Raw genomic sequence first — 15,332 nt, 5'->3', positions numbered from 1 at the left:
CATAACGGTCCGGGCAGCCGGGACGTCTTAAGGCAACAAATATGTTTCATAATATAAGGACAATATTCAAGAATTCACAGTAACATAATCAACCATGCATTCAACCATAAATACTGCAAATGCTCTTGTAGAAGCTGCCATGAATGCAGTTACCTGCGTCTTGTGTGTGTTGACCAGTGACGGCGTGGCAGCCACCATGGAGCTGCTGCGTGGCCGTGGCAGAGGCGTGACCAAGGGTTCAGGGACACGCTCCGGTCTTTCCTCCAGGATCTGCCTGAGCCGCTGCAGGTAGAACATCAGGGCCCAGTGCACGCCCTCCTCCGTCCAGTGCGGCTGCAGCAGGCAGCGCAGCACGGCCACGTCGAAGTAAGTGGCGTAGCGCGCTCGTTGGGCGAGGGACGTGGGCAGGCCGGCAGGGCTGATGTCCTGGGAGGGTGAAGAGGCGAAGATGGTGGTCTGGTTAGATTCTAGTATCAACAAAAAAGACTTAGGGGGAGTTTTAGACCTAGAGGTTTAGTGCACCCCATAAACAGAGGTAATAGACCTCCTCGCTGGTCGCTGACTCTCGGCCTGGACCATTTTCTGCAAGTCTTACCCTAAATCTGAGCTCTGAGCATGCTTTCCACACTTAAACACACTTAACTGCTTTACATACAATCACATTATGGTATAGCCTTTCCTATTCTATTAGTCTGTCATCAACTCCCGCCACACTGCTTCATTAATAATGCATCAAAGGGGGAGGATGGTAAACAAGGGCAGAGCCCCCCTCCAGCATCATCAGGAGAGAGGAGCAGGGAGAGAGAGAGCCTAAGCCTACGTGAGTCCACTATAAATAAGCCTGAATGAAGGTCAGCGGCTGGACAGCTGCAGAGCGGATAGAGCGCCCCACACTGTGGAGAAACATATTGATACCATGAGAGAGACAGAGATAGGGAGGGAGAGAGAGAGGAGAGGAAGAGGGAGAGGAAGAGGGAGAAAGAAGCAGAGAGACACAGAGAGGACAGCATTTAATCTTGGCTGTCGTAATAAATGGAGCAGGAAGAGATGGTCGATATCTACATGAATCACTTTAAGAGGACAGCAGAGGGAGGCTGTATCATGTTTCACTGTCTAGCCAACACACACACACACACACGCACACACACACACGCACACACACTCTGCCTACTGCTGTTGTGTCAGGTTGCCACAGAGACCGAGTGACGACAGCCACCCCAGGCCTCTCAGTGGAGAGGAGAGGAAAAGGAGAAGAGAGGTAAGAGAGGCCCAGCCCCCCGACTCCATGCGGTAAGGAGAGAGATGCAGCAGGAGACAGCGGTTGCCATGGAAACTGCCTCGGCATCAGCATCAGCATCAGCAGCGCCGGGCGATGCAGGATGAGTAAGCGGCATTAATCACAGGAAGCTGATGACGGGAATGATTTCATGTTGGTGTCACGGTGCAGAGGTGCATGTAGAGGAGGATGAGATCAATCTTTGAGGCTCAAACCTGCAGCAGGTCTCCCCTCTTCTCTGGATCCTAAAGAGCATGACATTAATTCCTTTTCATGCTTAAATCCAAAACTCTCTCATGCTGCTAGTTTACATTCAGCTCCCTCCTCTCCCACACGTCCTCAGCTGAGAACACCCTGATACAGAAAGCAATTAATCCCTCATTGTTGAATGTGTTCACTGAAACAATAGGGATAAATCTCCTGCATCACCATGTGACCGCTCCAAAACCCCCTTTGGTGCTTCAGTGTATTAGCATAGCTAGTTTGGGGGAGGGGTGGTGTGGGGGCTCAGGCTTATTTTGACTTGCAGTCGGTTGCTGGCTGTCAGAGGGATGAGGAGAAAGCATCGGAGTGACTAGTTCGGTTGTCAGAACGAGTGGAGCGATGACGAGTAATGAGCAGTGGATGGTTTACAGACCTCCACCATGCTTTCTCCCACATTCACATTCCTCCTCCTACACTCTTTTTGAGTGATTCAGAGCAATGACAGAGGAGCCATTAAGACTTTTAAGACAGAAATCATCCCCATGGGATGTGCAGAGTGGAAATACTGAGCTAAAGACTCCTTTCTGAGTGCTGAGCATCATATTCCAGCAATCCAGGAATTATGCTTCAGTAACAAGATACAGCCAATGGATTTTTGAATCATGCATCTTTACTGATTTAATTGCACAGCTCTTACAGCAAAGATAAACCTCTTTTTCTTACAGCTGAAAATGTGGGACCAGGTGACACTAGCATCCAGCTGTGTGCTTAAAAATAGAAAGGAAAATTGGTATTCAAACATCTCCAGTTTTCTTTTCCAACTAATCTGGTCAAAGCTGCCCCATCCATGCCAAAACAAGGCACAGCCTGAGCCTCAAGCCTGGCACTCAAGTCCAGCAAACGCCAGACTTGCCTCGGGCAGACCAAACCATGCCGTGTCATGCCAGGCGGGGGACACTGCCAGCATCAGACATGTAGCACATTACTTCTGCGTAATTACCCTGTTTTTGCGGGCAAACGTCGGTTGGATCTAATGCCCGTGCAAGCAGAGGCTATGCATGTGCGTGTGTGTGAGTGTGTTGACCGAAGAGACAGCACTGCTCGGAGCAACGTATTACACAGGGGAGGGAGGAGCTATTCATATACGCAAGCTCTCTGACAAGCGAGTGGAGCGAAGCTCTGCCGTGCAGTGTGTTCCGACAGACGACGCCGCAGGGGTAAATGTTTTGCCATCAACAAGATGATGGCACCAGCTCGGTGTCAGCGTGGGTCACTGATAAATCACTGAAGTTCTGCACTGCTGCTGTAACACACAACTGGCTTCTTTGGGTGCATCAGACAAATTATTTATTTAGAGAAGCTTTCAGGAAAGTAGTTCAATTCTGCTTTAATCTGTGTGGATCTGCTCTGATGTTTAATGTATGGTGTCACAGCAGGATTTCATTCACTTGAGATGCTGTGATGGAAAACAAGGCCTGGTCCTGCTGCAGGAAAAACTCTCATCCCATGTGTGTTTAAATGCAGTTAGCTCAAAACGTCTCATGGGTTTAACATGCTTCTTATCTGCAGTGGCCCTGTTGCATCTATACTATCTCTGACATCACTTCCTCTCCCTGCCAAACAACAGGCTTCAATTAGCCTGAAGCTTGAACATCACATCCCAAATGAAAGATCCATGACAGGCTCATGAGCGACTGCTGCCACTCGAGGTTAAATTGATTAACATTGCTCACTTTTTCTTGGAAGGGCCTTTAACTGGTGGGGGTTGCTGGGAAGGGCCCCCTTTCTCCACCGAGTTACCACGACGACAGCTCTGCTCTCCACCCGAGGGGGAGGAGGAATCCGATTGGGCGGCTTCGCAGACCACCTGGAAGCCCTGTGGGTGGAGGAGGAGAGATGGACAGATACTGTAGGTAAACAAACAGACAGACAGACACTTCCTGATAATTAAAGGCTGTGAGGCCGGAGTGAGATTTCTGCCATGACCCCGGCTAACCACTCTAATGCTCCCGGATGGCTGCTGCTAATGAATATGAGCAGCCGGCCTCCAGGGGATGCTGACAGGGGGAGGGGAGGAAGCCCTCAGACTCTCGCCTGAACATGTTCAATCAACATGTGGAGCAAAAACGGCGAAACATCCGAGCTAAAAACACTCACTCACCATGGGACCCGGGTTGCTAGATCCACAGGGGCTGCACTGGTTGTTGACTGGGGAGTTTCTCTTGGCTGTTGAGACAAGCGTAGCGGATTACACGGCTTAATTAGGAACATACAAAAATAGATTCACCCTTAAAGGGGATCCATACAGCTGTGTGTAAGGTTTTTTTTCACACCTGTCACAATGTTTCTGACGGGTTTGATGAGGGATGTAAAGGCAGGGATGTCAGGCTGACGGTGTTCCCACATGGGCTGCCATATCACAAGACCGCTGGCCAATCGGAAGGTTAGGTCAGACTCCTATTTTAAAGAAAACAAGAAGAAGCATATTCCTAATCTCATTTAATACAATAATTTATTCTTCATCTGGGGAAATGGAAAGTGCAATCCCAAGAGGGCTGTAGCCTGACCCCTTTTAGCTGTTCATACACACAGATCAATGACCATAAGGTGACCCTGGTTATCAAACAGTGTGCTGGAGGATTTAATATGTCAAAGTCATTTAATAATGAAGCTGAATGACACTGCTGCTAAAAGTACTTCCCAGAGAAAAATCATTCTTTGAAAAATACTAACATTAAGACATTGTGTGACCTTGGTTTTCTTAGTGAACATTTCCTCCATCAGGTACAAACCTTTATCCGATGAATAAGCGGAGCAAACAGGAACACAAACAGCTCCACTGTCGCCATACTCTTGTGGAACAGCTTTGTACGAGTGTGCTCATCCTCCTCCAGCAGGGACCCGCTGTGCTGAGGCCCCGACCCCCCCAGAGCAGACCCGGAGCAAGAGCCGGGAGCTCCAGGAGAGGACCCCTGGTTCCCCACGGGCTGGAGGAAGGCGCTGCTGCTGCTGCCCGCAGACCAGCCGTGGCCCAGGCTCGGCTCGTGGTTGCACTCCTGGGCGGCTTCCAGCAGCATCCAGTGCAGCGTGTGAAGCAGCTTTGTTTCAGCCACGCCCAGCTTGTCCTGGTGGCCTGTGGGGGTCAGAGGTCAGGGGTTAATGGGGAGGGCTGCTTAGAGGAGTGATGAATGGGCAGCAACAAGCTCTGGTGTTAGGTGCATTGGTTTAACAGTAGTATTCAAGGGTTATGGTACTGTTTAAGATTGATTTGGTCATTTTTCTACCTTATATGAAGACTTCTCTCAGGGTTTGAGTCATTTTCAGATAAAATAGGCCAAATATATATTTTTTAAGCAGCTTGAATGCAGGATTTTTTTGCAATAGGTGCTTGAAAATGGTGAGCAATTTGAGAATTTATATTTGCCCTTCTTTTCATTATTTTTCTTACCTTTAAAGACCTAAAGGTTTAGACCTAAAGGGTGCAGATAAACCCTATTAAAAAATGTGATATGCATTTGACACAGCTTTCAACACGCTGAAACACTGGAGAATATTAAATATTCAGCATGTTGATTCCAGTGAAAGGAAGGAAAATAAACATTTTGCTCTTTGTTTTCAGTCAGACTGGAGACATAGTGCAACACCCAGCTGTGCTGTAACTGTTCTGTGCCTGAACATAAGTTAAGTGCTTTGTTGAATGAAGATAACCCGGATGAGCCTGCCAACTCGATTCCTGAAGCGGTGCTAATGTGTGTCCTGTGCATCCTCACCCAGCTTGTTCCTGTTAGACAGCAGGATGGAGGTGCAGTGGAGTACATGAGGCAGCGCCGCCTGGACGAGCTCCCAGCGGGAAATGCTCTGGATGGCCTCTGACAGGGCCGGCGACAACCCGTGGAGCTTATTCTCCACCAGCACCCGCTCAAAGGACTGGGGAGGCAGCCAGAGAGAAGGAGAAAAAAGAGACATCAGGCAGGATCTAAAGCTGCTTTCTTTGACTATCTGAATGTCCCACATGGCCCCCCGAGAGAGGCAGTGCCTGTGGGAGAGACAGAGGCAGCTCTGTTTTGATCCAAAGGGATCTGGAGAAGCCGTCATTATGGATATGAGTTTCCGAAAGGTCTGGCTCTTGGGTAATAGGAGGAAACAGAGGGAAAAACTAATTTGCTAAATGTAAAATCAAGAGCCCACTTGATTTGCAGGTGCATTAAGGTGAAAAGAGATTACAGTGGAGTAGAGCAAAGGGCGATTATTTTACTGCAATATGCACATTTGCATTATGAAATTACTCACCACACAAGATGCTTCATACTGTTTTCCCAACTTTGGACGCAGAAATGCACTGAAACATATAAAAATCATGCATTTGCAACATCAGAAAACCCCAAATGAAGGTTAAATCTTCAATGTCATTCCATTATTTCAACAAAATCTACATTAGCATTCATTTTTCTGCAGATAATCCTCAGAGTATGATTTTCCTTAGCCTACCTCCTTTTGCAAATTTGTATACAGGTGTGACATCATGCAATCTGCAGCCGTCTTCATTCAAATCAGCGATACAACATGTAGCTCACAGCTTGAAACATGCCACTGACACTTAGCTGCACACTCATGAACACACATTTGGAACTGCAGATCTATTTTGATGTGTATTAGGCGAAGAAAAGCAGCGACATTGACACCGCTGCCAGTCAAATCCTTAATCCTCCGTGTGCCAAACACCTGTTATCAATTGCCTCTGCTCCTCACACCAACCTGGTCTGCCTCCACAAGAAGGTCTGGATGGGGAACGGTATTCCTTTCCCGCACTCCGGCTCGTTCTCGTCCAGGCTTTTCCTCTTCACCATTTTGACCGGTGTTGTGTGTGTGTGTGTGTGTGTGTGTGTGTGTGCGACCACTGCTGCTGCTGGCTCTGCTGCTGCCCAGGTGACCAGCGAGCTTCCCCTCACGACATGATTGGGTTCGTCCTGCGGAAAATGGCTGCAAGTGTCGGTCGATCGGCGGCGATAGAGAGAGAGAGAGAGAGAGAGAGAGAGAGAGAGAGAGAGAGAGAGAGAGAGAGAGAGAGAGAAGGGGGTGGGTGGAGGGGAGAAGGAGGAGAAGGAGAGAGAGCGTTCTGATTTCAGCACCACCCTTACCGGACAGCGACAGATGATCGACGTGTTAATTTATAGTCATCTTAAAGACGCAGTAGTGTCCACATCTGGGACAGATGTTCCTCATCCTCATATATTAAGGAAGGGAACAGTGTGCTGTGAATATTAACTGAGCACATCCGGATGGTGGATTCACCTGAAGGACAATCAGCCGCTTGAATATCAACAGGTTGTTAAATAACCCAGGTGCTGGACAAGGCAGTGATTGAAAGCATTAATATATCTTATAATTAAATAAGGATTATTTTCAGTACACCAAGGTTAGTTGCAACACATTTGATAGGTGACGATGCTGCATTCAAGTACTGTCTGAAAAACAAACATTAAAACTAAAGTTAATCATTATGACCAATTAATTTGACTATTCTCAACTCAACTCTTTATTTATAAAGCACCTTTCATACATTTAACATGCAGCCCAAAGTGCTTCACAGAATAACAGACAGCAATGGTAACATTATAAAAGGCATCATTATAAACAACATGACATCTGTAGTAAATCTAATAAAATAAGTAATTGTGCAAAGAAAAGTTACACGTAAGGTAGCTTTAACAAGATCAGATGGATACAATAAATAAATAAATAATTAAATAAGATGAATACATGTTAAAGCAGTGATTCAAATAATAAAACTAATACTATTTTAATATTCAAGGGGGAAATCCAGCAGTTTGGCATTGGCTTTAACTATTAAATCACTTCCACTGACACCACTGGTACATCTATGCCACTTTAGCAATATCACAATTCCATATATGGGCATTTAGACTTTAAATAATCCTTCTGCATCTAAATTAACAAAGGAAGAAGTTTTCAAGAAAGGCACTCTTTTTGCTACTTACATAATTCACCAACTTGTTTGTCACTTGAAGATAACACCGTCTTTGTAATGTTGTTTCTAAAACGCCAAACAAGGAAATACGTGGACCATTAAATGCCGGAAGAGGTCGGAACTTCCGGATGAAGTTCCTTTGTACCAGGAACCTGGAAAAGCGTTGACCGTACTTGCTAGGTAAATAGCGCAATAAAGAACTGAAACACAGATAAATCCATTCACACATACATCATCAGCTTTAATATGTTTGTGTTCCTGATAATTCATCTAAAAAACAAACAACATTGAGCCAGTTTTTATTTTCTTTATTTCTGTTGTCATCAACCTGTAGGAGCATTTGTCATCAGTATGTCTCAAACATCGGAAAAAGTGTGCACACATCTACATGGTCTTTTAAATACACTTACACAGGCAAAATAGGGGGCTGGGGAAGTCTGGAGGCGAGAGTATAGGAAGCACAGAAAAACACTGGAAGGGTAACGACATCAGGGGGAGGAGGAAGAAGAGGAGGAGGAGGGGGGAGGCAGAGGAGTTTCACAATGGTGAGCAGAGAAACTTGTTTTTTAAAATATCTTTTTCTAAAAGCTGTAAGTTGAGGGTCATTTCTGCTTCTGTGAAGTTCAATCCTAGAAAACACGGGCCAGGTAGCTGCTCTTTCAACTGGAATGTTTTCATATAAAGCTTCCCACTTTCAAATTAACTTTTTACGCATTCAAATACATCGTACAAGTACAACTCTGCAAAAAGAGAAAGGTCACATCATCAACTTGTTGTGAGGGAACCGGGTCTTTCAACACTAAAATGCACCCCACACACTGAAAAGTTGCAGATTTGCTCCAAATAGATCTAATTTATTTATCATTTAATTGCCATGCCAGCATAACAGCATCGTTGTAGCCTAATAAAATCACAGAGCTAATGCAAGAACGGAACCAAAAAAGAAGAGCAGCCAATTGATTTTTTCAGAAACAAGAAACCAAAAGAAAGATCTATTGGAAAGCTAGCCTTTTTTTAGCGACACAACTGCAACAGCTTACGTGCTAATAAGCCAGTGCAGCCACAGGGAACGTACAAAAACTGGAACAACTTCCACTACAGTGACATATATATAAAAAAAGAAAACACAATTTTGTCCAACATTTCATTACGTATCAGGGAATCGTGAACGAACCAACTGAACAACCAACAAAATTCATGTTGTCTTGTAAGCATACACGCAGCCTCTCTCCTGCAGGTACAGACACACTCCAAGTCCTCTCCCACACTTGGATATAATCTAATGGTTGTATCTTGCACCAGGTACCAATGGAAATTATGCATGAGTTGAGTTTTATTCCCCTTACAAGTGGAATGTGATGCTTTTCGTGCTAAAAACAAAAAATCACTGTACAATTGTAAAAACCGTTCAATGCTTCTCAGACAAAACCAACCATCCAAATCTTAACATCCTTAGTATTCTAGCTAGAACAGAATCAGAAAGTCCACACTTGGAGGGAGAAGAGTGAATGAAAAGAAATAAAAGAAGTGTGTTCCTTTTTAAGGGAGTGAATGAAGAATAAGTTTTTGAGATCCTGCTGGAGGGACAGGAAAAGCTGTTGATCAGAGGGGGTTGTGTTGCTTTCAAGGACTGCAGGAAAACACTGAATGATTAGAGAAAGAGAAGAAGTGGTGGGGTTCTTTTTGAGGAGGTTTTTTTGAAACAGACAGCTCATAAGCCTTGCTTGGCGAGGGCAGCGGTGACATCCTGGGCCAGCGTGGAGAGCTGTGGCGACTCCAGGACGTTGATGCTGCCAGCGGAGGACAGACGGGGAGAGGTGCCTCCAGTCTCCACCCCGGGGGAGTGGGTGATGATGATTTCTGCACCGTGGTCCACCCGAGCTTTAGCTGTTTCCCGGAAGGTTAGCTTGTGGCTCTCGATCTGGAGGAATAATTCAAGTCAAGCATTTTTTTGTTTCTTTCTCAAGTATCTCTGAATGACTCACACTTTTGTTCTCTTTATTATTTACCATGATGTTCCCGCCTCCAGGAGTGTGGCTGGCGTTGCTCATGGAGCCGACCTTGGCGTAGGCCTTGTCTTTAAAGTCCAGCTTCACATTGTCGATGCGCACGTGGCCTCCCCCTGGGGATAGGACGGCAAGGAAGGAGAAGGAAGAAGTGTCAAACCCAAAAGGCAATCACACGCCTGCAGGACTGAGCTCATTCAAAGCAAGACTCGGGGCACAGAAGCTCAGTCAGTCAAGGACACTGTGCTTCAAAAATAAGAACATTTGGCATCTTGACTCTGCACATATTGCCCTACCAAGAGCCACTTGACTAGTTTAAAGGATAGTTTCAAAAAACCTACAACAGAGCACATGAATCTGTCCTACATGTATATCAGCTTTTTAATAGGTTTACATATTTGATTCTGTACTGCACCTGGTCTGTGGCGGATGTTGGACATGGAGCCACATTTGGCAGTGATGTGGCTCAAGTCGATCTTCTTGCTCTGGATTTGGATCTGCAGGTTGCAAAAGAAAAGCATGCATTATAATAAGATAATAAGAAATATGTGAGGATGAGTGCAGATTAATCAATGGCATCTGGAAGAGATGTGGAGCTCGGTTCCCTGGCAGGAGGAAACATGAGGCAGGGACGCTAAAGACAACAGACAAACACAGCAGACAAGCTCTGTGGGATACTACAGGGAGCAGGTGCTTCAATTAAACTTTATCGTCCATGGGTGATAGGAATTACAGTGAGTACAAACACAGTTAAAGAGACAAGGCTGCATGCTGTGTTTACACTGTGCAGCAGAGACTCTGTTTGTAGAGCCTGAAACAAATATTAAAAACTGGCTTTGGTGGAAATGGAGGCAGGAAATTAAATTTGAGGGTCCAAAACATAGACAGAATTCTTGTGTCTGCTGAGTCACTCACGTTTCCGCCTCCTGCCGCGTGCTGGATTTTGTCCATGGAGCCACACTTCGCCTGAACGTGGCTGAAGTCCAGTTTGACGCTCGGGATCATGACCTGGGAACGACAGGAACGTTTTTTTTTCTTCTCCCAGGATCACTTTGTCGGCCTCTCGAACCGAATCGAGGGAGAGCTTAAGCATGTCCTACTTCCTCCCTCCCCTCCCTCCTTTTCCTGCCCGAAATAATCCTCGAAAAATTGTCCCAATTTTAAATCCACGACTTATCAATGTGATGGCGCTCACTTTAGCACTAGGAGAATTGAATTGTACACAGATCTAGATCATGGACACTCAAGCTTGTAGTGGAAAGAGTCTTGTCAGAGGGATGAAGGCATTTATCAGACAGAGGAATTCACTCTCAGCTGTAATCCAGAGAGTCTTGATCTTGCTCCTGTTTTGAACAGATTTGTTAAAGTAGCCTGAAGCATATTTGGATTTAATTCCCAAGTGCAACATCTACCATGTTACACAAGAACAACACAACAAGTGAGCTGATTGCAGAGGATTAAAACTTAAAAAACAGCCAGTTTCTGGAGGGAGTTTGGTAGTTTTGCGTATGTTTCAGAGGAGTAACATGTGTGTGTTGCACTTTGGAAGTAAACCCACAGACGGGAGGACAGATGCACATTTAAAAGTAGCATGGAAGTAAAGTAGCATGGAAGTAAAGTATAGCTGAAAAGAGAAGGAGAGAAAAGAGAGGAAGAGAAAAAGCGTACATACATTGCCTCCTCTGGGCGAGTGCTTCAGATTATCCTTGGAGCCGCACTTTGAGTGAACATGACTGAAGTCCAGCTTCTCGTGTAAAATTTGAACCTACAACAAAATCCAACGGTAAAAAAAAAAAAGAAAACACTATATGTGCCTTCGATACAAAAGTGTCTCAACATGCATTTACATTGACTTATAGATGAGCTTTGTGTGCAGAACTGAGAAGAGCAGTGAGTTCTTATAAGGGGGATTGTGGCTCTCAGTGTTCCAAGATACAAGTCTTGGATTGTTTGATGCAAACCAACCAGCAGGAGTCACAAGAGCAGCAACAAATACACCGGATTCACACCCACTACTTTTGTTTGCTTTAAAAAAATGGACAAAGCAGATTGTAAGGTTGCAGAAACTGAACTTAGAAACATTAAATTTGTGTTTTAAATGTTAAGTCTGTGCTGCACTGAAGCAGAATGTATTGAGGAGGTAAGAGGTGATGAGAATCTGGATTAAACAACAGCAAACACAGAATGAATAAATACTCTGGCTGCTATTTTATTTAACCAATAAGGTTTTTTCTTCTTCTGCCTAATAAACAATTTCCTTCTGTCTTGAAAAAACATCAATTCTAAAAATGTGCATCTTCAAAGAGTCAGAAAACGAGGAGAACAAAAAGGTTCAAAGGAAAACACACAACAGCCCTGACAGTGAGCCTCCGTCTCCTGTGACCTGACCTGGATTCTCTTGACAGCTTTTCCTCTTACCTGCACACACACTTACACACATTGACGCACACACTCCTTTCTTACTCTCTGCTGTTCCTACCCTGCCTGCTCTCTCCTCTGCAGCTGTTGAAGCACAGACAGCTGCAAGGTCAGACAATGACAACACACAAAACCATCAAAGAATGGAGACACTCAGAGCTGAAGACGTTTATCAAGTCAGTGATGGATAGAAAACTGATCTAAATATCATTATTGGCAAGAAACCTACTTAATTATTTATTAGATACTGTTTACATTGGATGATAAATTCATACTTATTTTTTTATTTTTTTAACTATCAGGGGAAAATGCAGGAAACATGATTGATGGAGTATAAAGTAGATGCCAGGCATAGAGGTGTCTAGCCATGGCTCATTTGCAACCCGTCCCTGGTTAGGTATGAGTTTGAGATACTACAACCATTAAAAAAATGCAATAGGATCTGTGTGTTTGCAATGAAAAGTAAGACTTTGGACTCAACAGACTAGCATGAATACATATTAAAATATCTGTGACATTTTCCTTTTCTACTTGGTGAAATCATTTCAAAAATCAGCTCCCTGGCCCGACATGAAAGACTCTCTCAGTGTGACACAGACCGTGAAACAGACTGCCCCTCACAAAGCCTTCCGTGCTTCGCTTTCAAGCCGTGCGTCACCCAGCTTCATTAAAAATTTCTGCCCCTATGTCACATTCATCCCTAAAGACGAAAGAGGAGCGGGAGAAAAGAAAAGGACTCCTCCATGGATCACAGAGGTTAATTCAAGTCTCCCCTCTGTTACACTCCAGGGACGTTTTTAACTGTCTGTTGCTTCAAGTAAAATATTCTGCACCTCTAAAAGTCAGTCACGCATCTTTTATTTCACCCTGCAGACGGAGCTCTGTTTTTTTTTTTAGATCTAGCATTTAAATGTTTTGTTAGAAACAGAAACAAAGTGATTTTAGGTGATATATCTCCATGTTCCCCTCTTGAAGCTGCTCCCCAATAAGTAATTCAGACTCCCTGAAATTATTAATACTCAGAGCTGGAAGGAAACTCTACACAGTGAAGACGAGAGCACATCCCCAGGGTGAATTATTCTGCAGGTTGACTTCACCTTGAGAGGAATATTCTAAAAGGGGGAGCTGCTTTCACTCTGCTTCTCATACATGTGGCTTATTTTGCATCCTTCTTCAAACAGGGAGGGATTTTAAGGAAAGGTAAGGAGACGGATGACAAAAGGGGAAGTCAGGGGGAAGAGGCTGGAGGTAGCTGGTGACGGTTCATTCGGACTGACAGCAGACAGGGAGAGGACAGCCAGAGGAAGAGACGGCGAGGTTTTAGAGGCAGGCAGTGAGTGAGAAGATGTGAGGAGAGATTTTGGAGCAGTTTATGACATTTTTACACAGAAATACAAAGACAGGAGAAGAAACAGGTTATATTCACATCAGCTACTTTTGATTATGATCCCATATTTTGAGAGAAGACATGTGTGCAATAAAATCACAGTGCTTTATGCACTGTTTGCACTCCATACTGTGTTTATGTGAAGCAGAGACTTGATGCAAATACATCAAAATAACTATTTTTGTCTTTTTCAGGCAACTTTAATATGTAGTGCATTGAGGAGTGTGCATAACTTTGTCTTTGCTGCCCCCTTGTGGCAGAACTAGATAAATGCATGACACATTAGAAGTTTAAAGGACTTCTTTAGTCAGTAAATGTTAAAATAAATCTGTGCTATTTTTAAAAATATCTAAATGTCTGCGTTTTTATTTTACCTGTCCGCCTTTCGGCTGGTGCTTGAGGTTGGAGGTGGACCCGATCTTGGACTTTACATTCTTCAGGTCAGGCAGGGGCTGATTGAGGACCTTCAGCTGCCGTTGAGCCGAGGATGGAGACTTGGGCGGGGTTCTGATCACGGCCACCCTCTTCTCCTGGAGGACGCTGAAGGACTTGGGCGTGTGGCTGCCGGGGGTGCGTGAACCGGGGGTGCGGCAGGAGTAACTGGGGGGTGTGCCGGGCGTGACGGCCGTGGAGCCTGGGGTGGAGGCTCCGCTGCGGACGGATCGGGAACGTGCCGATTCTGAGCCTTTATGGAGGGAGAGAGAGAGAGGGAGAGTACAATGATGAGGAGACAGAAGGAGGGAAACCCTGGTTGGACACAGAAATAACAGACAGATGGGAGGAGAGAGGACAGGAATAGAGACAAATACAAGAGCAACAGATGGATTGGAGTGCATGATCCTTCATCTGGTTCTAACGATAGTGGTAAGGAAAGCTGCACTGTTGGCACTGAATCCACTCAGTTTCCACAAAACAAACAACCCAGGTTCAACAAGGAGTGTGAGCACACACAGGCAGCTGGATTCATGAACACTGGTGGCTTGTTGCTGGGAGACTGGAGCACAACCAAATAGGAGTTAAGCTCCTGAATCAAATCCAGGGAAGGGGACCTTATGCTATGGATACTGGCTTTTACTCTCTTAATAAAACTGGGTGCAGCATCCAACCAAAAGGGAGAAACTTGGGCCAGCTGTGGAGCTTTTCACACTAATACAAACACTCATATATGTTGATGGGAAGGGTGTAATGACTCTAGGGCTACTAGGTTTTCTACCTGCCATACCAGGGGCTCTCCCAGTCCTGCTGTCCGCTCTGGACTGGAACGCTTTGAGAGTTGAAAAGCAAAAAAAAAAGGACAAGGAGGAAAAAAGAAATCAGGAGCAAAGAAGAAAAAAGGCAAGCAGTGCAAGGAGGTGGGAGTGAAAATCAAACATGTGGTTGAAGAAAACCCCTGATCGAGGAGAGTTGTTAATTCAAGTGCAAGAGAGTTAAACTGTCTGGTTTGTATATGTGTGCATTCTTACAGGTCGGCCTGGAGGGGGTGCTGTTGTCTTCCTGTTCAGCAGCAGGGATGTGGCGTGTCAGAGACTTGGCAGGCCTGGGCAGGGACGACCTCTTCTCTGGACTGCGGTATGCTCTCTCCTGAATGGACACACAAACACACAAAATGTCAGGAAATGATCTCAGACACATGAAGCATCCATAGTCCTCGCCTGGTCCCAACCTGGTTGATAGCTGATCATGGTTTGGTCATGTCCTGGTCATTGTTAGGTCTTTGTTTAGTCTGTGTTTGGTTCCTGCCTGGTCACAGTTCAGTCATTGATCAGTCCCCTCCTTGACATCGTCTGCTGATTGCCTCTACCTGCCTATCATCCCTGTTTTATTCCCTCCTACTTTACCTTCTTCGAACTGTTTTGTGGGGCCTGGCGTGCGCATGCAGAGGAGGGGCGGACCCCACTGAGCTCCACCTCTACCAGAGGCTTCCCTTTAATGCTACAAGCAGAGCCGGGCCGGGGGGGCGGGTACTCAGCTGCCCGGCGCTGAACTGCCATCTTTAACAGAACGGCCCGTGTGGGGCTCTGCACCGAAACGCCAGGACATGAGGCGGGGCAG

At 45.4% G+C, this 15,332-nt stretch overlaps 2 protein-coding genes across 2 annotated transcripts in view; both read right to left on the bottom strand.

Annotated features, from left to right (window-relative positions):
• The window catches only part of LOC117808140 (protein unc-80 homolog), a 38,676-nt gene extending 32,325 nt beyond the window's left edge, over positions 1-6,351 (bottom strand). Inside the window, 8 exon segments of the mRNA XM_034677670.1 lie at positions 154-418; positions 3,205-3,356; positions 3,642-3,706; positions 3,814-3,937; positions 4,273-4,613; positions 5,251-5,407; positions 5,771-5,819; positions 6,236-6,351. Coding sequence (XP_034533561.1) covers positions 154-418; positions 3,205-3,356; positions 3,642-3,706; positions 3,814-3,937; positions 4,273-4,613; positions 5,251-5,407; positions 5,771-5,819; positions 6,236-6,327 — 1,245 coding nt within the window. The 5' untranslated portion in view covers positions 6,328-6,351.
• Positions 6,352-7,761: 1,410 nt separating this feature from the next.
• LOC117808137 (microtubule-associated protein 2-like) overlaps positions 7,762-15,332 on the bottom strand; it is a 28,808-nt gene continuing 21,237 nt past the window's right edge. Inside the window, exons 9-15 of the mRNA XM_034677667.1 lie at positions 14,744-14,861; positions 14,494-14,544; positions 13,655-13,965; positions 10,391-10,483; positions 9,891-9,972; positions 9,479-9,591; positions 7,762-9,390 (exon numbers count right to left, since the gene is read on the bottom strand). Coding sequence (XP_034533558.1) covers positions 9,181-9,390; positions 9,479-9,591; positions 9,891-9,972; positions 10,391-10,483; positions 13,655-13,965; positions 14,494-14,544; positions 14,744-14,861 — 978 coding nt within the window. The 3' untranslated portion in view covers positions 7,762-9,180. The remainder of the gene's footprint in view (positions 9,391-9,478; positions 9,592-9,890; positions 9,973-10,390; positions 10,484-13,654; positions 13,966-14,493; positions 14,545-14,743; positions 14,862-15,332) is intronic.

This window comes from Notolabrus celidotus, chromosome 24 (genome assembly GCF_009762535.1).
Source record: "Notolabrus celidotus isolate fNotCel1 chromosome 24, fNotCel1.pri, whole genome shotgun sequence".
Classification (NCBI taxonomy): domain Eukaryota; kingdom Metazoa; phylum Chordata; class Actinopteri; order Labriformes; family Labridae; genus Notolabrus; species Notolabrus celidotus.
The sequence above is the reverse complement of the archived record's forward strand: the minus strand, read 5'-3'. Positions and strand labels throughout refer to the sequence as shown.